The 27,709-nt window shown below is 38.8% G+C and overlaps 1 protein-coding gene across 2 annotated transcripts in view; it reads right to left on the reverse strand.

The window, feature by feature from the left end:
- The window catches only part of LOC109407133 (uncharacterized), a 39,161-nt gene that overhangs the window by 9,333 nt on the left and 2,119 nt on the right, over positions 1-27,709 (reverse strand). For both annotated transcript variants that reach the window (XR_009996274.1, XM_062845843.1), the window contains exon 2: positions 11,403-12,419. Coding sequence is in view for 1 of the 2 variants with exons in the window: in XM_062845843.1 (XP_062701827.1) it covers positions 11,403-12,419 (1,017 nt within the window). In the remaining variant the exon portion in view is untranslated. The remainder of the gene's footprint in view (positions 1-11,402; positions 12,420-27,709) is intronic.

Consider the following 27,709-nt stretch of genomic DNA (forward strand, 5'->3'; position numbering starts at 1 on the left):
AAATAAAACCATTTTCTTCTCGTGGTTTAATAATGATCAGACTTTAACTCCTATTCAGCAATGGTGAATTAGCACAACATTATGAATAACGACTGAACAACAGATAATTTCAGCTGTTGTTCAGTAAAAACCATGTGTTTTTCATCATGTACTCTGAGTCGAAGTATGATGAAACGAAAGCGCTTATTTGACTTCTGAAAAACACATTTTACAGATACATGTGCTAATTTGTACATGAACTTAACAAGAAGCAGAAAAAAGTCTTGTTAAACTATGTTGTAAAGGAATTACTGCGAGTCGAATAAAAATCTTATTGAACGTTTTAATAGTGTTTTAAATTATCATTGTTAATACAAATATGAAAAGTTGAACATTGACTACTTTTTCAATTGAAATAGCATTTGTACAGTAATGTGTACAGCATAATTTTAGTTCAGCTATAATTACTATTATAAAGCAACAATTCAGCATGCATCCTTGTTTGCGGCTGGTGATTGTTAGTTGGGACTTCCTGCACAGCATCGATTCGCATTCCAAGTGGGTGGAAATCATCCGGACCAAGTCGATCACAGCCTCAACTACCATCGGAATCCTACGGAGTCTGTTCGCTCGCCTCGGCATGCCAGAAACGCTACTCAGCGACAACGGCACGCAGTTCACCAGCGCCGAGTTTGCGCAGTTTTGTCTGGAGAGCGGGATCAATCACGTGATCACCGCACCGTTTCACCCGCAGTCCAACGGGCAGGCAGAACGTTTCGTGGACACATTCAAGCGAGCGATCAAGAAAATCCGAGAGGGGAGAGGAGCTATCCAAGAAGCACTGGACACCTTCCTGATGACATACCGTTCGTCACCGAATCCGTCAGCACCCGAAGGCAAATCCCCGTCCGAAGTCATGTTCGGGCGCAAAATACGGACCAGCCTGGACTTGCTTTGTCCGCCAACAACAGTTCAGCCGTCGGACGATCATCAAGCTGCACGGTCATTCGGGAAAGGTGATCTGGTGTACGGCAAGGTGCACTCGAACAATTCCTGGAGATGGGCACCTGCCGTAGTATTGGAGCGGATAAGAAACGCCCAAGGGGCTAGGTGGTTGGAACATTGTGCCAAGAGGTGCCAAGCACACCGTCTTATACGCTGTGTAGCACACCGAGGCACTCTGAGGTAGTGATGTACCGAATATTCGGCCGGCCGAATATCAGTTTATTTTCGATTTTGCCGAATATTCGTTTAGCCGAATATTAAATGTATTATCAGTTCATGCGAAAACGTCAACAAGGCTAGAGCGTTTTGTTTCTTACACTGTTTTTCCGGTCAAACAAACTCGAAATTGTGTCCGAAAAATCGGTAATTCTGGGGAAACGTACCCCGAGCGAGTCGTCTACCGTCGCGAATTCGGAACGCGGTCCCAATGGGCCTCTGTTTACCATAATGATTCGCAAAAACTACGATAAAAGTAAAGTGCGCATAACCTCAACCCAAACAGAGATTGATTCCATGATCAACAATGACCTGTTGATTGCTAATGCTCAGCATAGCCATCGTCACAATCCACCTAATGGAAGCAACGACCAACGCCAAGATTCTACCGGTGATAGGCTCTCAGTCACACCGGTAGCTGGTTGTAGTAATACGAACAATGCGCTGGATGCAGTTCCCAACATCCCGACCGACAACCCATACGATACTCTGATGGCGAATTATGATGTTATTGTTGATTCCCAAGATGTGGTTACCCAGCAACTGGTTCTCAAAGTTCACTGTCCTCCAATTTTCGTGCAAAACTACACGGTTAAGGACATAAACAAACTCATGTCCTCCCTGGAAGGAGGGGACAAAAACTACACACTGAAAATGATTAAAGGTGAGATCCGAGTGCAAGTTAAGGAGAAGGCAAAATTCACCGCAGTGGTTGCTGCTCTCAAATCGAAAAATGTAACATTTTACACACACGGCACAAGCGATGAAATCCCTATGCGGATTGTACTATCTGGCCTCCCATTATTCGATGTGAAGGAAGTGCAAGAAGAATTGAACCTTGAGAACGTCTGTCCAGCAGAAGTGAAGCTTCTGCACTATTCGGAAGCAGAAGATTCTGCTTTGTACTTGCTGAAGTTTCCCAAGGGTGCAATGAAATTGAAGGATTTACAGAAAATAAAGGTCCTTTTTAGTGTTATTGTGAGTTGGCGCTACTTTTCAAGGAAAATTGGTGATGTTATTCAGTGCTTTCGGTGTCAAAAGTTTGGGCATGGAATGCGCAACTGTAATATGGAAGCAAAGTGTGTCAAGTGTGGGGAACTGCATCTCACAAAGGATTGCGATTTGCCGCCCCGCACACCAAACGGTGATCGTTCGAAAATCCGGTGCGCAAACTGTAGCCAGAATCACACATCTAACTTCAAGGGTTGTCCTACCAGGAAAAGTCATATCAAAGAGAGTGAAGAAAAGAAGAAAAAGAAGCAGATGTCCCGTCCAAGCTTCGTTCCCGTCGCATCTGTCCCGTCTCCTGGCCCGGTGGGTCGAAGTTTTCGCTCCACATATGTTTCGCCGAATAAATCATTCGCTGATGCTGCCAAAGAGGGACCTGCAGCTGCTGCTGCTGCTGCTGTTGTTGTTGGTGCTGCTGTTGGGGAGGGCTATACCAGTTCCAATTCAGAACTATTTTCGCTATCAGAGTTTCTGAGCTTAGCTAACGATCTATTTACACGGCTTTCATCGTGCCAAACGAAAGCACAGCAATTTCTCGCCTTGTCGGAGATGATGATTAAGTATGTGTACAATGGATAACACAACTAGTTTGCTGGACACGAATGCCAACTTTTTCGGTAAAGTGTCTTTAATAAAATATAATAATAATAATAACTATTTTGCACATACTCAATTGGAACAGTCGTTCTATTCTTAATAAAGAAAGCGAGTTCTTCAATTTATTAGATGCCAAAAACATCGATATTGCTGTGGTGATGGAAACCTGGTTACGTCCAGATAAGTCTGTCTATCATCATAATTACACATGTGTACGTTTAGATCGTTCAGCAACGGGAACCACTCGGGGAGGTGATGTTGCGATATTTGTTCGCAAAGGTATTCAGTTCACTCAATCTGGTGGGCTAAACACACATGCTATCGAAGCTCTACAGATTACCATCAACTCCGACGATACTCCAGTTCACCTTGTTGCAGCTTATTTTCCTGGGTCTTCGAATTCGAACACACTCAACCAATTCAAACGTGATCTCCGTGTAATAACCAGCTGTATGGAGCCTTTTTTTCGTAATTGGTGATTTTAACTCCAGACACCAATTTTGGAATTGCCAAAGAAAGAACAAAGCGGGTGAAATACTGTTCCGCGAATACGAGAAGTCCGACTTCTACATCCATTCTCCAGTTGACTACACGCGAATATCTCCGAATGGCAAAAGTGCTTCTACACTGGATCTAGTACTATCAAATAACCGCATTGATATGTCTGTCCCAGAAACAATCCAGGATCTTTCATCAGATCACTTTCCTGTTGTGTTCACAATCAATGCTGCTGCCCCCTTCAAGAGAGAACTACGACAGCACAAAAACTACAAACGTGCCGACTGGTCCGTCTTTGCGAACTCAGTCTCAAGAAGCTTGGACCTTACAACTCCCCTAATCAATGGTTTGGACTCGAAGGACAAAATTGACACCGCCATTGATACGTTTGTAGCCGCTCTAATTGAAGCAGAAAGAGTTTCTGTTCCAGTCATCAGCAGCAGTCCTCGAAAGTGTGAGCTTCCAGATCGCATCAAGCTCCTAATTCGTTTGCGGAACGTTCGACGAAGACAGTATTGCCGTACAAAACACCCATTCCTGAGAAGAATAGTTTAACAGCTCAATTTGCAAATTCGTGGAGAAAGTGCTGCACACAGGTTCCAGAATTTTGAGACTACTATCCGGAATCTAACCAATGGAAGCAGCAAGTTTTGGAAAATAACCAAGCACCTTAGGAACAAAATCAAATACCAACCGCCTCTTCGACATGGGAACCGGCTCATGGTATCTGATCTGGAAAAGGCAAATACATTGGCAGAACATTTTGCCAACGCCCACAACAATCAACTCCCTAGTGATCTGGAAACAACATCAGAAGTGCGTAACACAATGGAAGACTTGACCAGTAACACCTTACTAAACACTGACGTCGCTACTTTCACTAAACCGAGTGAAATAAAAAGAATCATCCAGAGACTTAAGAGCAGAAAAGCTCCAGGGCAGGATGGAGTTCGAAACATTATGCTGAAGAGACTTCCTCGGAAAGGCTTGGTTTATTTAACTAAAGTCTTCAACGCTTGTCTTAAATATACGTACTTTCCTGATAATTGGAAACATGCTACGGTAGTTGCCATTCCAAAGTCAAACAAGGACGTCACCCTTCCTACAAATTATCGCCCGATAAGTTTGCTGAGTAGCATCAGTAAGATCTTGGAGCGCTTAATCCTGAATCGCTTGAACCGACACCTTGAATAAACCCTGTGATCCCAGAGGAACAATTCGGTTTCAAAAACGGCCATTCAACGAATCACCAACTAGCTCGCATCACGAGGCAGGTTAAACATGGATTTGCTGCAAAAAAGTCAACCGGGATGGTTCTTTTAGACGTGGAAAAGGCGTATAATTCTGTCTGGCAGGAAGCAATCATCTTTAAACTCCAAAAGACTAACTGCCCGATATACCTTGTTATCAGCTTCACATTATCAATCATTTCTGTTGGAAAGGTCTTTTGCTGTGTCTGTCAATAGTAGTATGTCGGAACCTCATCGAATACCATGTGGAGTGCCGCAAGGCTCAGTTTTGAGCCCTACACTCTACAATATTTTCACTAGTGACGTGCTCATGGTCGACGGTGTCACCTACGCATTTTTCGCAGATGATACTGCATTTTTGGCAACTGATGACGACCCCCAAATCGTCACCTGTAAACTTCAACATGCTCAGAACCAGTTACAGCAATTCCAGCAAAAATGGCGTATTAAAACAAATACTTCGAAAACTCAGGCGATATTCTTCACCCGAAGACGTTCACCGAGATACCTTCCGACCTCAGAAATAACCGTCAACAGATCGACAGTTCCCTGGAAGGAGGAAGTTGAGTATCTGGGACTGACTCTGGACAAGAAGCTTCTGTTTGATAAGCACATAAACCGCGCAATCAACAAAGTCAACTGCTTATCCCGTTCTCTGTACTCGCTGATTCATCGTAGATCATCGCTTCAGATAGCCAACAAGCTTCTTCTCTACAAATGCGTATTCAGGCCTGTTCTCACATACGGGTGCCCAATATGGGAAAAGTGTGCGTTGTCCCACCTTCGACGACTGCAAATTAAGCAGAACAAGCTCCTGAAAATGATGTTAGATTTAAGTCCTTGGTATCCAACAGAAGAACTACACGAAATAGCTGAAATTGACACAATATTTAGCTTTGTAGAGAAATCATCAGCAAAATTCAGATTATCTTGCGAAATGTCAAATAATCCACTTATTGTTGCCATCTTCCCCCAGATAAATCTGTGATACGTTAGTTGTAGGAATTAGGAAATAATAAAAGCTGAATGCAGGGTTTTTTTTTGTGAATTTTTCCCTTTGTAGAATAATTAAATACTTGTAATAATTTCCTTGAAAAGTAAACGATTAATCGCAGCTGTAAGTGAAACAAATCTCTGCTAAGGTTTTTGAATTTGTAAAAAAAACGTTTAATGAAGTGAAAATAAATAATAAATAAATAAAAAAAATGTATTATTCGGCCGAGTATACCGAATAGGCCGAATAATGACTAAACATAGCAACAACACACTAAATCAAGAATTTAGTAAATTGTGAAGTGGATTTTCGAAGCATTTTATTTGCAAAAAGTTACTTTTTCTGTGATGTTAAAACTTTTCTGAAGATGCTGGCTTTCAAATTCTACTTTCTTGAAAACAAAGATGCCCTTTACAATAACTTCACGAGATTTTTAACAAGTAAATCGGCCGAATATCTGACCGATTATTCGGCCGAATATTCGTTTCGCCGAATAATAAAATTGGAATTTTCCGGTATTCGGCCGAAGGCCGAATAATACTATTCGGTATATCACTACTCTGAGGCACAATTTTGACACTTGAGTTTAGGCAACCATGTGCATTTGACCTGCAAAATAAAAATAAACAGTTGGTTGTCTTGGTAGTTGCCAAGCAAAATCTGAATCATCAAGCAGTGGCACTTCGGGGCACACTGAGGCACAATTGAATACCCGTTGGCACACTAAAAATAATTGGCACAAGTAAAGATGTGCTCAGCGACTCCCCCTTGGTAACGCCATGTTCAACGTATGGGTGGAAGACAGGCGTATGCTTCGGTCGCACATCAACCAGTTGCGTAGCCGAGCAGGTGCTGAAAACACACCAAATCCCAGCACGATTCCCCAAGGCCGGCAAACATCAGTTGCCTTTGGACATCTTGCTTCAAGCCTGGAATCTACGCCAACCAAGTCAGCATCAATCATCATGTGCTTCTCCGCCACGTTCTCCGCTACCAACTTCAGCACCATCCATTCCTGTGGCACAGACGCCATCGACGCTTGCAGCACCATCCGAGCACTCGACTCCACTGCAAGCTACACCAGCTCAACCAAGCCTGGTCTGGGTTTCTCCAGCCACGACGGAGACTCGTGGGTCGTCTTCTGTGTCAGCGTCATCGTCCAGATTCCCATCATCCTCGGCAACAAGCTCCGCAGAGTTTATGTCAGCAACAGAGACCGAAACAGCTGGCCCGTTACCTCGCCGCTCTTCCCGCCAACGAAGACCGCCGATAAGGTTCGACCCGTACCAGCTGTATTAAGAGGGGAGATGTTGGGAACCACTGGACCAACCTAGTGATCAACCGATCGCTACCACCACCAACACTGCTATGCTCACTGGTAGCAGCTTGACTGCTACCCGTAGATGCGCGAAGCATAATTGTAAACAACAACACAGCCATTGTAATAGTCCGCGCGCTTCCCGCGAATGCATATTTGTTTAGTTCATTCGTTTTAATAAAGTTTTAGTATGTTTGTTTTGTACGTTCGCGTTTAATTTATGTGCAACGATGCACTCGACCACCCCGCCGGCGCGTACGTAACAGAAACCCAGCAAAGATGGGACTGTTATGCGAGTGGCGGCAGTATACAAGTTAACAAAATAGGGTGGCCAATATTGTTCAATAAAGAAATGCACTAATTTTTCTCGAACCACAGTATCCTCAGTGTAGCTTTAGACTAAATATCAAGCTTTGCAATGCGAAATGCAGTAATTCCACACTTGTTTTGCAATAATCCTTTAGATTAGCATTATCAATGTAATGACGCCTTACATTTTTCTTTACATTAGGGTGCATTAAAAGGTGATATACGATAATTCAACACTGCAGAAACTGATGTAAATGCAGTGTACAAACTAGCAAAAGTTGCTCAAACAATACAATAATAAAAGCTTGACTCTAATGGTAAAAAAATTTAATCAAGAAGAGTGGATAACTTTACTCTAGCGGTCATCAACACTTCTGGCTCGACTCCCGACCAACTTAATCCCCGTATGAACCACCGATCGACGACTTTCATCAGCAAATCATTTTTAGAGACGACCTTTTCTCTTTTCTGTTGGCTGCTATCACATGCCATTAATAATGTAAACCACAATTAGCATATGAGCAATGTGCAAAGGGTGTTTTAATTTTCTTATATTGATTAAATATCTTCTAAAATGCATTCTGCATTTACCTATCAATGATTTATCAGAATGTGATTACAGGGATTCTATTACATATAGCATAATCGTTTTGCAATCTACTACAATGATTGAGACAGAAGAACAGTTTCCTTTTAGTTAATGAAATATCTGTTATTATCACTGCAGCAGAAACGATCCACGGCGCCAGCGCATATGGAACTCATCTAGCGGTCTTCAACACTTCTGGTTCGGCTCCCAAACCGGCAACAAAAAAATAATGGTTAAAAACATTCATGTGTGGGGGCATTAATACCGTCGATAATAAAACGGTTCTAAAAATAGATTTTTGTTTTGATTTTTCGTGTGGCACGTATTAAGAATGTGCCAATGCAAATGTACAGCACATGGACTTATGTTATTGTGGATTTACCGGCTACCTGTATTCTACCGGTCGCTTCAGTATGGCCTCCAAAGTAGCCGTTTTATAAAAAGAGTAACTTTTTTTTTAATATTACACTAGGTTTTTTTTCTCTGGCTTTTTCCTAGTCTCTACCACCATTTGTAATTTGCTATAATTGAATTCCCAATGTGGCCTTTGCTAAAAGACGGTTGTAAGACACCAAATCTCTGTTCTAACCTAATGTATACCCAATTAGTTGTGAAAGAAATTGCTGAAATAAATGAAATGAAATGAAATGAAAAACATTTTTATTGTATGCGCTATTCCTCGTTGCCATTAGCTACTCAGCGACATTCATTTTTTGACAATCAAGTTGATTTTTATATGAAAACGGCTACCGTAAACCGGGGTCAAATTGATCTCCGGGTCGAAATTGCTCAGACGTTTATCCGGTAGATAAAACTTGTTTTAAATAGTTTTGTCACATGTATCGTTAAGTATAGAATTCCTACATCACGATACTTGGAAGAAAACTATGTAAAGTATGCTTGATCTAACTGAAAAACGTCTGATCAATTTCGACCCGGAGATCAATTTGACCCCGGTTTACGGTACTTGAGTAACCGGTAGAATACAAGTAGCCGGTAAATCCACAATACTTTAGAAATGGCTGTCCAACGTTCTGCAATATACGGCACTAATTTGAGTTTAGTGGGGTCTTTTCGACTTTTTTTTGCTTCAATGAGGTGTTTGGCAAAATTAATGCACTTGTACAAGGCTTCGTGGTTACTTGGGTAGTATTTAAATATATGACTATGTATTCAAAAAATCGTATTTAAAAAAAAACTAAAAAACATACATCTCTGATTTTTTTTTATATGCTACGCCAAATTTCCTGATTTTTCCGATAAAAATATAAAATCAGGGTACCATGGTAAAAAACTAAAATAATTGTATTTTTATTTACCCAAAACACAAATTTGCTCCTTCAACGATTTTTTCCTTAAAATTACAATTCAATAGCCTTTATACAAGAAAGGAAGTTTAACGACGCGTAGTGCGTCATCAGCATCATTGAAATCTCGCTCGCAATTTCAAAGTGATAAAACTCAGTTACCAAAGCGCAAATTCGGATGAAAATGTATCATCCCATATGCTCACTCGTGGTGAGTGTGATGATACTTTTTCAGCTGCGTGACTGCAAAATTTCCCGTTTTTTATCACTTCAAAAACGCGAGGCAAACAATCATTGAAAATTAAAAAGTCAATGATTCCTATGAAAATTCTGTGATGCACCAAGTCACCTTAAAATCGGTCAACTGGTTTAAAGTTATGATCTTTTGAAAAATTTTAGTTTTTGGAAACCGTGATTTTGAGGACCACCCTATCTGAAGATTGGTCACCCTAATGACAAAATAAAAAAAAATACGGGTCCAGTTTCTCCACACGCGGCAATCGAGTTTTCTCCAGATCCATACGTAAAACCTAACGTCGGACGTGGTTATCACTATTGAATGAAAAACATCGTTTAGCAACTCCGATTATCGTGAAACTTGATGGCTGCAAGTTGGTTTCGTGCAGTTAAAAATCGGAATTTTTGACACGCGAAAATCGATTATTCTCCCAAACCGTGCGTCGGACGTGCGCTGGATAGAGGGCCAGATTCGCTGCCCAGCGCACGTCCGACGCACGGTTTGGGAGAATAATCGATTTTCGCGTGTCAAAAATTGAGATTTTCAACTGCACGAAACCAACTTGCAGCCATCAAGTTTCACGATAATCGGAGTTGCTAAATGATGTTTTTCATTCAATCGACCATAGTGATAACCACGCTCAAATGTGTGCGTGTCTCTTTTGTAGATGTAGTTGTGAAACTTGGGGGAAAATATGGGCACTCTCACCCCGGTTGTTAGTTTTATAATTATTTAGGGGCAATGCACAAATTACGTCACGCTGTTAGGGGAGAGGGGGGGTTTACATAACGTGACGACCCATACAAAATTTTTAGAAGTCTCTTAGAAAAAGTCTGACGTGTGAAGGAGGGGGGGGGGGGGTTGAAAAAGGTCGATTTTAGCGTGACATAACTTGTGTATCACCCCTTAGCCGTTTTACCCAAATCAATTGGGTTATATTTGCATATGCAATCTGAATAGCCTTCAAATTGGCGTGCATTTTTGTGTATGTAAATGTTCAGCTAGTGTTCGTGTGTTGAAATGTCACTCATTTCTATAGCATTTCACTAAGTATCCTAGAGGGTTATTTGACCCCGGATACTCCTAGTCTGATTTATGAGCTACAATTTTACCGAAGACCGCATTCAAATCGGACTGCTCATTGACCGATTAAAAACTTCTTTTTTTTTTTTGTTTGAAAGCTATTGAATTGTAGTTTTAAGGAAAATACGTTGCCAAATTATGTTTAGGTGCAAAAAAATTGAGGTAGGGTAGAAGCTTCAGTTTTGGCCAGCCCGGAGTTTTGGCCATAGTGCGGTATTGAGCCTGTTGTGATCTAAACCGGCGTAAATTTTACTAGTAGATCCTAATACAATATGATGATTACAGCTGTGAAAACCTCACATTTTGATTAAAAACTGGAAGAAAAAAATATATTTCCTTCAAAAATCCGCTCCCATATATCTATTTTGGCCAGGGTGCTTCTAATTTGGCCACTCCCATAAGAAATACACGTGATTGGCCAAAATAGAAACCAAACTTAAGAATATGGCCAAAACTGCGGCAGAGCTTCTATTTTGGCCAGTGCCACTTTTAATACAAAAATCAAGTATTGGCTTGATTTCTGCATTTTTCCTTCAAAATATACATTGAAACCTTTTATTTGACGCATTGGTTGTTTTCATAGGATTATTGGTTATTTTTTTAAAAATGATTTCCCTTAGACTGGCCAAAACCGGTGCCCGCACCCTACATATTTTATTTTTTCACGTTTTCATGGTCCAAAGGGGTACTCTGGTTTTTTACTTTTTTCAGGAAATTCAGAGATGTACATTTTTTGTGTTTTTAAGATATGGTTTAAAAAAGAAGTTTTAAATTTGAAAAAGTTTAGTTTTTGAAAACTTTGATTTTTAGGACCATTTATCTGAAAATTAGTCAATGACGAAATAAATTATTTTCGATGAACTACAAACCCACCAAGTTTGGATTTGCAGCAATCCAGTAATTGGATTTCTGCAAATCCAGTAAGGTTTGGGGATCTATTTCTTTAGGTAACCGATCTACCAACCAAGTAAACAACCCAAACCCGCCCCCACTTCCCGATAAAATACTTACCACTCGACGTACTGGACACAGTTATTGAACTTTGAGGAACTTTGTCCTTCACATATTCAATGTTACTGCTTCGGCTTTCGATTATCCTGCGACTTGGAGATTCTGGCATAGATTTGTGGCGTGTCAGTAACCCTTTCGCTTTGGAGCTCTCTGTTATAGCACTATTGTTCTGTGTAACTTCCCCTGCGATTTCAACAGGCTGACCAATTTGTGGGTGTATCTGTGCGAGTAGTAATTCAAGCTCGGCATCCGCAAGTGAGTCATCACTGTTTCCATCGAAGTTATCGGCAGTTTTGCTTTTGAAAAAGCTTCGTCGTTTCTCAGGTTTCTCCGATGCTGTCACCGCTTGATTGGTCGCTGCAGTACGTACACTTGGTTGCTTTTCAACAGCCTGGCTTGCTTTCAGTAACAAATTGTCTAATTCCGAATCGTTGAATGAATCAGATGCTACTGAAGTAGGGTTCGGTTTAAAAAATAACGCTTTCTTTTCCGATGGAGGATCCGCGTTTGTAACCTTGTGTTGATACACTTCAAACAAATTACCTTTGTCGGGAGACGGTGGAGGTGACGTAGGTGGCACAACTTCCATTGATGAGCTGCTTGGGGTTTTCACAGTTTCCAACGTCTCATCCCGTTCTTGTAAAAGTTTGAGCTCCGTTTGGAATCTATGAAATCCTGTTAGCTTTCTGGTGATCTTTTTTCTGTTTGACCTGGAGAAATCCGGATCTTTGTTGGAAATGACATTTCTACTGGTCAACGGCTTTGAACGTAGTCTGTGGTCAGGTACAACAGCGCGTTCAGGACTATTCCAAGCCCAAGAAACACCAGTGACGACATTACTTGCATCTTGTGACATTGGCATTGGGGATTGATCATTACCATTGAATATCGGTGAATCTCGTTTGAAGGAACTGCTACGTTTGCGAGTGTTCAAAGGAGTACTGCAGCCTGAACTTGTTATATCTAGCTCGCTGGTCGACGAACGAGTACGATCGCCGATTGGAGACATGGGAGACTCTGCAAAGCATATAAATACATAAGTTTAACTACCTACTCTGAGAATATTGCAATTCTGTAAGTGTAACTAGGGTATTGGTTTTCTTATTTAAGCATGTGGCTTCCATTTTCATCCTACGAAAAACAAAGAATTGGAGCTTTGTTTGTTTTGATTCTTATTTTTGTATTTTTTGTTAGAAGTGAGCACGCAGATTGTATAACATTTCACGGTAAACCACTTCGCGGTAACCCATTTCGCGGTGTCCCATTTGGCGGTATTACATTTCGCGTTTTGTACCATTTTGCGGTACGTCATTTTGCGGTTAAAATTTTCGCGGTCGGTATCATTTTGCGGTACGTACCATTTCGCCGTTTTTTCCCACAAAGGACGTATATTTCAGAATTCATAACGCATCTAAACCCACATAGAAATATAGGAATATTTATAAACTCATATCTCTATTAATATTTATCATTACAAATAAATCAACAAGCATAGAATATAGAACATGTACTGTTCCCAAACAATACGTACCAATAATATAATTCCTGAATGTAAAAACAACCAAACTCACCCATTTATTTCAAACAACATTTTTTGGTTAATTGCTTCAAAGTTATTTATCAATAGTTTGCTAGTACTATAGTTTGCCATCCAAAAAACGTGTTATGTCGAATTCGTTTTTGATTCAGTTCCAACCTGGGTTGGAACTGGATGAAATCACAGTTTCAACCCCAACCCGACTTCGGTTTCGCTTGTACTAAAGTTTGTTTGAGTTTGTTTGTTTACACATTTTCCGCCAATCCAGTTCCAACCCAGGTTCAAAAACGAATTCGACATTAGTTGTTTCAAACTACACCGTGGTGTGTTTGAAAGGATTGTCCTATAGGTATATCATTCCCCTAATGTCGGTTCCCCGAATGTCGTTTCCCCGAAAGTCAATTCCCCGAAAACCATTCTTCATTCAGCAGTGTTTCTGCTGGTCTGAGGAGCGATAGAACTTGAAAGAACCGCCTATAAAATAAAGAAGGGTGTGATTCGGGGAAATGGGTAATTTGGGGAAAAGTGCCATTCAGGGAAACGGCATTCGGAGAATCGGCGTTCGGGGAAACGACATTCGGGGAACTGTCATTTGGGGAAATGCAGCACAACCGTTTGAAAGAAGGTAAATTGTTTTTTTTTTCATAGTGATTACGGCGGTAGCACACTGTGCTTATGTTCTTACACCGCACCCTTTCCCTACGTTTGCTTCTATGAGCCTCTATTTTTGTTTCAACACACAGAAGTACGTAGGCATATCGTGGCCCAAGTCGACACTGTTTTGGCCTGCGTTGAACAAAAATAGTTTTAATAAAAGTTTCCCCTTTTTTCTTTTTGTAAATTTTTTGTAGTATGGTCCATGTATTTAGTTAGGTTTTTGTCAATTTGTCAGTTATTCGAAGTAGATCTCCAATATGTAGTCAATAAGTCAATTAAGTCATTCTGATCTGTTCTATCATAGCAGCTTTAGTCTTTGCTTTATTGAAGTGTAGTTTTATTGGAAATATGCTGAATATCGTTATTAAAAAGAGACGTCTGGAACTGTGTCCTGCTAGTTGTTCCGTCATGCACATACACTCCCGTTCAAAAGTTTGGGGTCACCCCCTCAAAAACATGTCATTTTTTTAGGCCCATATCTCCGCCAATTTGTGTCCGATTTCAAAACCCTAGGTTTCATTCAAAAGAAAATAAGTCAAAGAAACTTTGAACATGATTTAAAAGAAACTTTTTCAATTTTTTTTGTATTTAAACTTAACCCAAAATTGACAAATTTTCTTAAAATTGAATATAAACTTACGGCAGTGTCGCTGGAAATTGGGTCGACCAAATTTTAGGATGAGAGCGGTAATATGACCCATTTTCTATTAGCTTTGAACTGCTTTTTACAGAACTTAGCTAAAAAATCTAGAAAAAAAGTTATTAAGTAAATTAATCCTTGATGTCATCGACCAAAAGTTTGGGGTCACCCCTCAATATGATGTATCGGCCAAAAGTTTGGGGTCACTTTCGTAAAACATAGAAAAGTAATTTGGTGATATCTTCGTCATCTATTGTTCAATTTTAATTATTTTTGGCTCATTTCAAAGATAATTAACTAAATTTACGTTTGATGTCTTCAACTTAACGTATTTAACGATTTTTGTATATAAAAATGTTATATAAAGTTAGCACATTTTCCCACGCTTCAAAAAATGAGGCAACTTTACGTTAAGTTTTAGTATGTAAATTTCAACAAATATGTGTGATTCAATGTCTATGCAGTAAGTATCATTCATTTTGTTTCAAATAAGCCAAGAAGAATTAAAATTGAATGAAAGATGACAAAGATATCAACAAATCACTTTTCCATGTTTTACGATAGTGACCCCAAACTTTTGGCCGATACAGCATTTTGAGGGGTGACCCCAAACTTTTGATCGATGACATCAAGAATTAATTTACTTAATAACTTTTTTTCTAGATTTTTTAGCTAAGTTCTGTAACAAGCAGTTGAAAGCTAATAGAAAATGGGTCATATTTCCGCTCTCATCTTAAAATTTGGTCGACCCAACTTCCAGCGACACTGCCGTAAGTTTATATTCAATTTTAAGAAAATTTGGCAACTTTGGGTTAAGTTTACATACACAATTTTTTGAAAAAGTTTCTTTTAAATCATGTTCAAAGTTTCTTTGACTTATTATCTTTTGAATGAAACCTAGGGTTTTAAAATCGGACACAAATTGGCGGAGATATTGGCCTAAAAAAATGACATGTTTTTGAGGGGGTGACCCCAAACTTTTGAACGGGAGTGTACGTCATGTCTTAATAATGCCTAAGAGATTAACGAAAACACGTGTGTTCGGTCAGCTGTCCATTGCGTAGAAAGTCAAGGAAAATAGGTTTCTTTATTGTCAGTTGTTATGTAAGCCTCGCTTGAAGCACTTCCCGTGAGAACCCTGTCATCTGTACACCAACTAATCCGTATCTTCGTACACAGCTAAATATTATACTGTCAACCGGCGAGAAGCCTATGGATAAATATTTAAAAAAATGAATAATAATGCTGTCTAGCGCGTTGTTTTCTATCGGCCACTATTTTAGTCTAGTCCCAACTGCAAGCTTTTTTCCAATCTTATCGTCAATTGTCTTCTAGATACCCCACGGAATTGATGAGTAGTGAGTCCAATGCAGAGATCCCCCCCCCTCACACTCCCAAATTGTGGTAGGCCCCCGCTAAACCTGCAAACCAGACCCCCCCCCCAGCCAAAAGCTCTAGCAGATGTGGACAAACCGGTGCTCAACGTGCTCTCCCATCGTGGCAACATCAAATATGTGGACTGTACAACAATAGTAGTTTTAATGAAATGAATACTAAGAATTTAGGCCGACACTCGAAGTGACGAACTTTACAGTGCTAGTTGAGTAAATACATGAAAGATGGGTAACAACAAATGTGCACAAACAGATGCATAACAATATGCATGTAAAAAAAAGGCCGCAACTATCCATGGTGAATTTAAAATACTGACAACGTAAATATAATGGAACAGACTCACCGAATTTAGCTCCAATATGCCCCCTAGACGATGATGGTATTGTTCACTCTATGTAGCCACGCGTTGTACAAAATGAACCTGAAATGACAAAAAGACAGTGGGCCGCCAAATTCCACACAATGGCGGCCCGGAAATTTTAGTATTCTGTTTATAGCATTGTTGAGCATCATAGAGAGCATAATTTATATTCAGTTTTAAATATAGTTTCTTGTTACTATGCTAAGAAATAGAGAGATTCCAAATTTTTTTTCTACCTGCACCAGCGAACTTCTTGAGTGAACAGCATTCAACATCTAACATTTAGATTCTAAATTGTTCATTCACTAATGCGATTTTCTTATCACCCTGCCCTGTCTTAAGTAGAAGATATAAGTAATGCAAAGACATCCAACATGCACTCTTGCATTACATAATAAGGTTGGACCCTGCTGCAATCAATGTCGTTATGCTATCCACTCCTGAGTTTATAGTTGCTATAAAAATAATTTCGAAGAAGTGAAAAAGAATAGTACGAATCTACTTGTTAATAAAATGCTGCTACTATTACTATTACTACTACTCCTACTACTACTACTAACTACTACTACTAACTACTACTACTAATACTACTATCAAAAGTGCAATGAGTGATCGTTGGCTTCCCAGTCTTGTTAGTAGTTAGAGGGTTAGTATAGACTGGTAATAAGCCCTGTCGGTCCCCCCAGCACTGCGCGTAATCAACTGTTGTTAGATCATGCGACAGCGATTAAGCGTATGCTGGAGGCATGACAAATCAAGCGTTTAAATTAAAGTCAATAAAGCAATGGTATGATTATTCAGATTCTATTTTAGTTTAATTTTTGTAATTGTAATTGTAATTGTAATTGCCTAGTCCACACCCAGGCCGACAACTGTCAGCCCATCTGCTTGTAGGCAGATGTGGACCTACAAAGCCTCCCCCGTTAACATGTCCTACACCGAATTAGCACACCGGGATCTTCCACAGGCAGGCGCTGGCGTTACCAGTCCCAACAAGTGTCAGATACATTAAATAGATGGGGTAGAGGATATACGAAGATGTGGGAATAGGATGGGAAGAGGCAGAAATGAAGAGATAGTAGAGAGGTTTCGATTTTGTTGCTGAAACGAGAAAAAGAAAGAATGATAAAGAACATTAGCGATATGTTCATAGATTTTGATTTGGTCGATAATTTCTCATCTATTTTGTTTCCATATCGTTGCATCGGTGACCATTTTCATCGCCTTTCTAGTTTTTGTTGGGGCCATCTCGCGTTTTTTCGTCATGTCCTCTTTGCCGGTTGGCGACGTTCGGAATGTAAGTAGAAAAGCATGCATTTAATATGGTTAGTACGACAGTAATTGTGATTGCTCAGTACTTCCAGCCCATTTGTCCGCAGTACATATCAGGCATCCCGTTTTAACAAGTCCTACACAGAATTAGAAACCCTGATCTTTCACAGACAGTCCTCACTATTGTCAGATTAGTTCAATTGAGGATAGGAAGCGGCAAAATGAGAAGACAGTAGAGAGGTTTGGTTCATTGGTAGCTGTGTTCATGTGATGTTTGTCTGACATTGAAAAACCGTAAGCGTTTAACTCTCCACCCCAAATTTAATACCGGAAAAATATCTGATCAGATGTATAGTTTGGCAATTCTATGTCCACATTGAAATGCTTTTGTTCATACATCTTTATCAAGAAGGAATACTGTTGTTTACTGTTATAAAATAATTCAGTTAAAGGACAGCTAATGTATTGTAATCCAGAATAAACCTACAGAAAATGTCTCAATAAAAAGTTAACTCTAGTTCAACTAACTACACAAACTAAAAAGTTTTATTATATTTTACCAATGATTTCATCCTAATATTGACCCTAACATAGTTAGCGCTTAGTGTAAGTAAACGCCGGTTATGATTTTGGTTGGACAATGACCAAAAATAATGTTGTTTCGACAATAGTCACATACTATGCCCTACGACATTGACGATTCTATTGTCTATGGCTCACCTATTTAGCGCCACCCAGCAGGGACTTGGTCTGGTACCCAATTCAGTATATCCGCTCCACGTAATGTACCGTACCTCTTTTGATTTGTGATATATTACGCGGAACATTACTCTCTTCATTCTGATAGCGGCTATGTAACCCATTGGATTAAAAACCTCCATCAAACATGAAGCGATTAATCGGAGACTGAAGACTCTATACCAAATTTGGCTCAGAGACAGGTAATCAGTGAGGTCAGTTTTTCTCGTTTGTCAGAGACGATTGATACGTATTAAGACAAACTTTCCACTGCATCTGCCAGCAATAATCGGTGATCGATCAACATTTCGAGTACCCCAATTTACACAAGAATGCCAAGGATCACCGCTCATGCTTTACAATACAGTTGGAAAAACTAGAACAACGCCTGGCCACAATGATGCATAAAGCACTAAAGCGGACCGGAAGATTCGGTGAGCCAGCCCCCACCAGATTCTATTTTAGTTTAATTTTGTAAAGAAATGCTTTAATTCAAAACCTAGTTACTTTCAAATACTATTCCATTTACTATTTCACTAATTTTCATTACTATATTTAATTTAGCTAATCTATAATTATAAAAGACTAAAATTGAAATTATTTAAACACATTTTCACTATATGACGACGCTTGATAAGCCATCGTCAAACCCATCACTCTTGGACAGGGCGTTTGAAAGAAGGTAAATTGTTCGATGAAAAAGTTATCAGCTTGATGTAAATTAGCTTTTGTTAAATGTAATTCGAAAGAACGGCCTATGCGTTAAAGAAGGGAAAATATACCATGAAAATATTAACAGTCTAATGCCAACAACTATTTGACCAGTATAACTAGAAAGAATAGCCTATGTTTGAAAGAAGGGAAAATACCTGATGAAAACATTATCAGATTGGTTGTGCCACCAATTGTTTCCAAAAGATAACTCGAAAGAATAGTCTATTTAATAAGAAGGGAGAATATACTACTTGTAAAAAAAATCCTTACATTGAAAAATTATTAAATTTAAAATTCAGACAAATATGTATTACATACATAGGGTGACATTGGGTATTGTCGGCAGGTTTGTTCTCTTCGTCATGGGGGGTTTTTGTCAGGTAAATTGCCCGAAACTTGGCCATATAATTCAGCTTAGTTGGGAAGGATTTGAGGCCAACTTTGAGTTCACTAGGTTTCAGAAAACCCCCCAAGACAAAGAGAACAAAACGGCCGAGAAAAGGTAATTTCCCCTATATATATATATATATATATATATATATATATATATATATATATATATATATATATATATATATATATATATATATATATATATATATATATATATATATATATATATATATATATATATATATATATATATATAATTAACTATCATTATGCTATTGCCACACATGAATGATAGATTGAAAACTGAAAGGTATCTTTCGAGATATGATGTATTCTGGGAAGTGAATTTCTCTGAAATTTGGCATTTTGGGAAATCGTTTTCCCGGAAAAGACGGGACAACAGGAAATATTTGATAAAATAAATTAATCCTTCTGCGGCCTTGTTTGTGTATCCATTTGTAAGAGAAAATATGAAAAGTGCTGGTAAATAGAGTATGAGTTTTCTCTAAGAAAGCTTCAAAAATAATCAAGTTGTTGAAAGACAAAATGACACCGCCGAAAGGAAAACTGCAAAACGGTAAACCGCGAAATGGTATATACCGCGAAATGTCATACCGCGAAATAGAACACAACGCGAAACCATAAACCGCGAAATAGTACACACCGCGAAATGGCTCACCGCGAAATAGGTCGCCGCGAAATGTCGGACAACCGAGCACGCATGAAAACAAAAAGAACAAAATCAATCGATTTCATAAACGCTTGTTTTCGAATATGATGAATTTAGGAGCGTGAGATTACTGATGGCACACATACCCTATGCAGAAGTACAATTATTTTTTCGCTACAAAAAATAAAGTGAAGAATTAACATCTGTATGACACTAATGAAAATCTGATCGAGTCAAAGCACATGGTAGAGGTACAGCATTGATTTATATTCAGTCATTTTTTTATCCTGTTTGCTCTTTGCCATAAATTTGACCACTTTTGATGGATAAATTTATACTGAAGTGCGCCTTCTAGGCAAACTAACAGTGTGCTTCACAAGGAATTTGAATTAAATATACGGGAACCGTGTGGTGTCCTAATTTCACTAACTAATAAAATAAGATTTAAAAATCATAATCATAGTAGATGGGTCACCTAAGGATGAATCACCATAACTTTGTAAATACAAATCGTATTGGTTTGTATTCGTCCGGTACTCTTTAATACACTAGTTAGCTATGCTAAAAGTCGATAAAATGTTCATTAAATACAAAATATGATGTTAAACAAGCAGTTTTAAAAAGTGATCGATTTTGCGCCGTGAAAAAGTGCGGGGCAAGATGGGTCACCTTTTAAGTAATTCACATTTTCTCAACGAAAAACGTCAAAATATAAGATTTGTTCCGCATTCATATATACTCCATATCCATACTGAGTAAACAAGAGCTACTAGTAAACATTTTATAAATTTATTTGGAATATAAAAAACCTTACGATATGAGTGGTCCAAAGGCGACTTGAGAATTGATGTTATCACTAAAAAAATTATCATAATTTTATGTTATAATTTTGAACATTCATTCCGCTTGATTGAAGTCATTTATGAGATAGTCTTGTAACAAAAAATGAATAACTTTTGAATGCTCCTAAAATACGTTCAAAATTTAAAATGACCCATCTTGCCCCGCGGCCGTTTATATGGAGATTATATGAAATGTATCGCATTCGCATAAGAAAAATGGCTAAAAACCATTTTATTTTTTTTATTTCCAATGAGAGTGAATAATTTTTCAATCAATGCCCCAAACTTTTGTATATTCACGCTGGTCATCTAACAAAATTATTACCATAATCAAAACATGAGTAATGCGCCCGAAAATGGCACTGACCCATCTTGCCCCGCGACCCATTTTGCCCCGTCCCACCCTACTAATTGTTGAATTGTCCATACAAGATCCATATTAGGTATTATAGCTTAAGTGAAACCTGGACAATACTCCATTGCACGGTGACGTCATCAAGAAATCGCTCTCTTTCTTTCCTACGGAAATTTGACAGGTACTGGTCCTGTTGTTTTCAAATTCTCTGAAAGAGCGAAAGGGATAGGTGGTCTATAGTGGTGGTCGCGTTCAAATGTGTGCGTGTATCTTTTGTAGATGTAGTTGTGAAACTTGGGAGGAAAATATGTGCACTCGTACCCCGGTTGTTAGTTTTATCATTATTCCAAATTTGCATGTCACATGAATATTTTACTTCGTTTTGTGAGGCGTACTCATAAATTCACCGAAAAAAGTAACACATATGAAAAAAAGTATAAAACAAGCATGTATTTAAAATTCAATAAACTCGTAAATTACACTGTCATTTTTTTAAAGAGAATATATGCTAAAATATTTGTAATTTACGGAAATTTGTAGGTGTATTTTAACAATTTTACCAAATTTCACGGCATTTCGCGGAATTTCTCAAATGTTGCGAACGTAGCCCAATTTCGCGGCTTCCGCGAAATCGCGAATATCGATTGCCCCTACAAATGACACAGTCAGCGAGACAGTAATATTATCTTTTATTAAGGATGCCGGCCAAGAAATCCAAGGACACATACAGTCAACAAAGCACGACGACACCGCTATAGTCCATTTTACGAGCCGATTTTATGAATGAAATTTTGACAGGAGGTAGCGTCCTAACCCGTGAAAATCAATATCATTATCAACATTGTTGTCACTTCGTAAAATGGCTCATTCACCTGGATATTAGAAAAATAACCACCAGAATGTCAATGGCGCGGCTGTTCGTGTGACTAACATTTGCCAAGCTCTAACGGCGTTAGTACCGGTACTAAAAGTGTCAAATCAATTTTACGACCAAAACAAAACATAAACTACAACATACGTATATCGAAATAATGAATTAATACATCTAAGGTATGAAATAAATTTAATTGAATTATTGGAAACAGCGCCATTAGCGATCTAATTTCTCATTCATCTATTACCTGGATCGATTTGGAATATACTCTGTAAACTAGATTACTAAACTCTGCTATCATTACGAAGCCCTTTCCCTTTTTCTTCGGAGATGAAAGGGTTGTCAAAACTATAACAATTACAATTAAAATGAATTGATCGGTCTTCAACATCAAAGAAAAATAATAATACATAATGATTCGAAATAATTTCATTTAATGTCTCAAACACATTTTATTTATACTTAATTACCGTGGGGTCACATAACATAAGTGGAACTCCATGGTCAGAGCGAAGGAAAAAGTTGTATCCTTTTCCAGCACGCGAAACTGTTATATCTTTCATAAAAGGCGTCGAACTGTCACTTATTTTGGTAAACAAAAAACATCTGATCCAACCAGTATTCCAGTTTTGGCAAAGAATACAGGAACGAAGATTGGCATCTGAGATATGCGCAAAACTAGCTGCTGAAAATCCACTTATTCATGTTGTTATATATTCATGGTAATCTTCGAAATAAAATATCCACGCTTCACATATCGATCTCCCTTTATATTTAAAGCCATAAAACGTACTTTCGACTTGAGTTTACAAAGTTTTATTACAATTTATGCTCTGTTTTAGATTTCCACGTGCTGCCAGTCTAGATCTATGAGGTCTTTGTTTTACTTCACAGCAATGAAAAATGGTATACATGCTGAAAAATAGTATGGCAATAATGTTATAATGCGTTTGACATTTCGGTGCCCTGTATACCAGCGTACGAACTCGGAAAGGCATCAACTTTTTGAGCCAGAGTTCCACTTATGTTATGTGGTGGGGTGCTTTAATTTCGCGCGGGTCCAAATTTCGCTTACTGATCATATTTAGACATCATAATCAGTGCTGAAAATTTCATTTCATCATATCTAAATTCAACCACCTACAGCTCATTTTAGAAGCTGAACCCAAGAATATGGTATTGGAATTAGATGATCCAGGACCACTTTAGACAATAGAAATACACTAGAACTTCAATGGCGCTGTAGTCACTTTTCCCATTTAATTATATTAATAACTTTAATTGTTCTAATTGACTATTTTTAAATGTCCATCTGGCGTCATGCTCCCATTTTGACAGGTCTCCTGCTCGTTTGGAACAGGAATTTGTATGAATTTGACAGATGATCGCTGTTCCAATTTTGACAATGACGCCACTCTAAGTCACACGAACAGACGCGACATTGGACTTCTGTGGCTAGTTATTCTAATCTTTAGACCATCAGACGGGAGGACACTTGTAATACCGACGTAACAATCGTAAGGCCAAACCAACGTTATTAACCCTAAAAGGGAAACCTGGGGTCCATTGGACCCCAGGCGCCTTTCAGAGCTCGTCTTTGATGGAACACACTCAGCGAGGTGACGAAACTGAGGCCATGAAGGTATCCCTTTTAGGGTTAATTAATAATCACTTGGGGGGTTTCTACGGGTGTTAAATAAATTACTTGTTGTACGCTTGATTGCTGTTATATGAAAAACTTGTGCGACAAGACCAGTTCTGCAAGAAAGTCACGGAAAAACCGCTATTTTTCGAATATTTAAGGTAAATGTCACGGACTACCTTTGGATTTTTTTTGCTAGGTTTCTAGCTGCACTCTGAATAGAGTTGAAACCTCTACACTAGAAGATACACCGAAGATAGAAAAGAGTACGTAATCTTTCAGAAGCAGTTTGCCAGCCGTACGCGGAAAATGATATCCATTAAGACACTGTTGCAACTGACTCAGAAAGTTACGGTAGAAGATTGGAAAGTTTTCAATTGGTCAGTCAGTCAGGATTTGCCTATGTAGTGTTATGGTCACACGGTTTGTGTTTGTCTACTTGTTTGATTTTGTGGTATGGTTAAATAGGGTTTTCTCCTCGTTAATCGTTCATCGAATCAATCGAACCCTGTATGTTAAAATATAGTCGATCTTGTGTCAAATTGTTTTCTTGATTTCGCTAATCGTTTTCTACTTGTGTTCATCTCGTGTGTCCTTAAATTTTCATCGGTCCAAAATCCACAGAAACATGTAACTGAACTTCTGAACATCTAAGAGATAATCAAAAATACGCCAAGTTGGTCAGTTGATTGCAATAAAATTTTAAAATAATAAAGATTTCATGTCAACTTTCATCCCGCTACAAATACTATTAAAAATATTCAAATTCGTTCAATTGTCCTATCGGTCCTAACTAGATGAACCATGTCATTTTCTCAAGCGTAGCCTAGAAATGTCAACCTAGTCATACACAAGTAACGTTGTTCAGTTAATATAAAGCAGTCAGTTTTTGTCCAAAATGTCACGTCGAACGCATTGACGTCAACAATGCGTTTAAGTGTTCGCACGTTAGCTTTGAATCTATCAGCACAATTAAGTGCTGCAAATCTCCTTCCCACTATTGATTCTTCGGTCGATTTTTATTGCTTTATTTAAAGAAAATATGACGAAAAAGCGACTATGACATTAATAAATTACTATGTAATAAAAATCAACCGAGAAACGTGGGAAATAGAGCCCAAACAACATTTTGAAGTCAGATGGCTGTAAAAGGTTCCAAAACCTGTCACAAATCCTATAATACTTTTATTAGGATTTGTAACGATCATCAAAACCTTCTCAAATCCAACCGACTTGGTACTATTGCTTGGGAATAGACTCTACTGAGCCCCGGCGGTTCCTCCTGTTTATCGAGCATGTCTGATGCATATGATCAGCCATACTCCATCTGCAGCAGCCGGTTCGTGATGAACCGTTGGAGGCGCATTAAAGTGTTAAAAAGGTGATATGTTTCACTAAGGGCCGATTTCTTCACCTCGGCTTAACCGGTAAGCCAGGCTTACCCATACAGTTAAACCTGGCTTAACGCTTAAGCCAGGGTGAAGAAATCGCCCCTAAAGAACACTACATTACAATAGTCAAAATGAAACTCCTTCACTTTAATACCGTCAACCCCTGCGAACTTGGCCAGGGACTACCTTTGGAAAATGCCAATTGATATTCAACGTGAATATTGAGCTTTGCAAGGATTTCGCGACGATCGTGCAAATTTTCAATCTTTGACAGCACAATGTTCACACATCCAACAACAAAGGAAACAGTGCATAAACAAACCGATTAGTCGAAACACCACCCCAAAATAACGCTGCGTTACTGGAAAACTGTAGCGGCGACATCAACCAATGTATGCTGAAACCGGTGTGCATATTTTGTGGTGGGACAATTTTATTTGCCTGTGCGTCGTATTTGGCGCAAGATCGTCAATATCATTTGGCATTTTTCGAAGGTAGTCCGTGACATTTACCTTAAATATTCGAAAAATAGCGGTTTTTCCGTGACTTTCTAGCAGAACTGGTCTAGCCACACAAGTTTTTCATATACCATATTCTCAGGTTCAGCTTCAAAAATGAGCTCTAGGTGTTTGAATTTGAATATGACGAAATGAAATTTTCAGCACTACTCCAAGTTACTCACTGGGTAACCAGCTCTTGAGATTAAAAAAAATGTTTTTAGCTCCAAGTATGAGCGCCCTCGAAGTTTCCAAGTGGCGGTGAACGACGAACTCTCTGGATCCTATCCAATTCCATTCGGGGTCCCGCAGGGATCAGTTCTCAGCCCGACAATATCTACACTGCCGATATTATAAAGGTAGACGGAGTGTCATACGCATTCTTTGCAGACGACACTGGCTACTTTGTAACCCATCGCGATCCAAAAGTTATCACCCAAAAACTTCAAGAAGCTCAGCAGTGTTTGGAGCACTTTCAGAAAAGGTGGAAAATAAAAGTCAACGCTGCAAAAACACAGACTGTATACTTCACGCGAAATCGTTCTCTCCGTTTACTTCCGGACGTGTGTATTGAAGTGAACGATCATCACGTACCTTGGGATACCGAGGCGAAATACTTGGGACTGCTTATGGACTTCAAACTGAAATTCGATAAGCACATCAACATGTCGCTTACGAAATGTGACAAGCTTACTCGTTCGCATTATGCTCTGATTAAGCGACAGTCAAGACTTCAACTTCACAACAAACTTCTACTGTTCAAAGGAGTCTTCCGAGCGGTTCTCAGCTACGGCTCTCCTGCGTGGATGACTTGTGCAGCAATACATCGTAGGCGTCTCCAGCTGAAGCAAAACAAACTACTTAAGATGATACTAAACCGGGCCCCGTGGTATCGAACTGAAGATCTTCACGTCGAGGCGAACATGGAAACCGTCGACCAATTCATCAACCGCATTTGGGAGAAATTTCGTGCCAGTTGCCAGTTGTCGATTAATCCACTAATCGAAGGCATTCTGAACGACTAAAGCATCTGTGATATACCTATATATATTTTATTCTGTTTTCTTGTTTTTTTTTTTGACTTGCTAGTAGTTGTATTTTTCCAAGATGTAAATATCAATGTTTGTTATATCAATTCTTTATGTTTTCTGTAGTGAGTATTGCTAAATAGTGTAGTTGTAAAAGAAAAATCTGTATTTCTACGTAATCCAATGACTAAAATATTTGTTCAAATGAATGAATAAAATATATTCAGGTTCAGCTTCTAAAATGAGCTGTAGGTAGTTGAATTTAGGTAGAACGAAATGATTTTTTCAGCACTTCATTATCATAATCATAAGAACAATTGTACAATTGTCCCAATTTAACTTTAACTACACTATCTAAAGTAAAATTTGGACAATGCAACGATTATTGCGAATATTTTGTATAGTTTTTCTTTCGTTGCGCAATTTGCGCGCCGGTCAGTTACGCGCAGCTCCACTCCAGTTGCGCGCAGCCAATCAGGAGCAAGGAAGCAGACGACGTCGTTGCGCGCCAAAGCTACTCGCAGCACGTTTCTATTGTCTGCGACCAAAACAAACATCGACGCTCGCCCACCGGCTGATTGTTGTTGTTGATAACTTGCGTGGAAAGGTAAGTTAACTCATTATGGTCCCTTTCGAGATTGTTTTAATGAAATGGAAATAAAACAATATTTTCTGGAATTGTTACTGATTCGATTGGTTGTGCCATTATTTGTTGCATTCAGTCTTGTACTGATCGAACGCGGTTGATACCGGTTGTTTAAGTAATACAAATATGGATACTGCCCATGATAAGAGATTCACCCTTGCGCACAACTGACTGACAGATCGGTAAAAGCGTAAAACTAAAATTTTTCTTGCTAAGCGCAATAGTTCTATGATTATGTTCTCTAAATATTATCAGTGAGCGAAATTTGGACCCGCGCGAAATTAGGGCACCCCACGGTAATGACTTATAAATAAAAATAACGCGGTCTCCCGTATCACCTTAACAATTGACAAACACCCAAAAAATAGGAGTTCGCACCCTATTTGTGATACCGATCAGAGAAGTTGTTTATAAAGAGAAGTGCGAAGACTGAAACCAAAAGTTCCAATTGACCTAAAAACCTAAAAAAGTTATTGTTATTGGGAGTGCTGTAAATAAACAAAACCAAAATCCTCTCGTTTCTCTTACACTGAACCAATTAATCCGATTAAATGTATCTGAAAACTCAGATACCCCCGTTAAGATGTGAATCCTATTAGTTTTATATGCATCCAATAAGGGCTATATGAATTTTAAATGAATGAATCTGGATAAT

This window comes from Aedes albopictus, chromosome 1 (assembly GCF_035046485.1).
Source record: "Aedes albopictus strain Foshan chromosome 1, AalbF5, whole genome shotgun sequence".
NCBI classification, from domain to species: domain Eukaryota; kingdom Metazoa; phylum Arthropoda; class Insecta; order Diptera; family Culicidae; genus Aedes; species Aedes albopictus.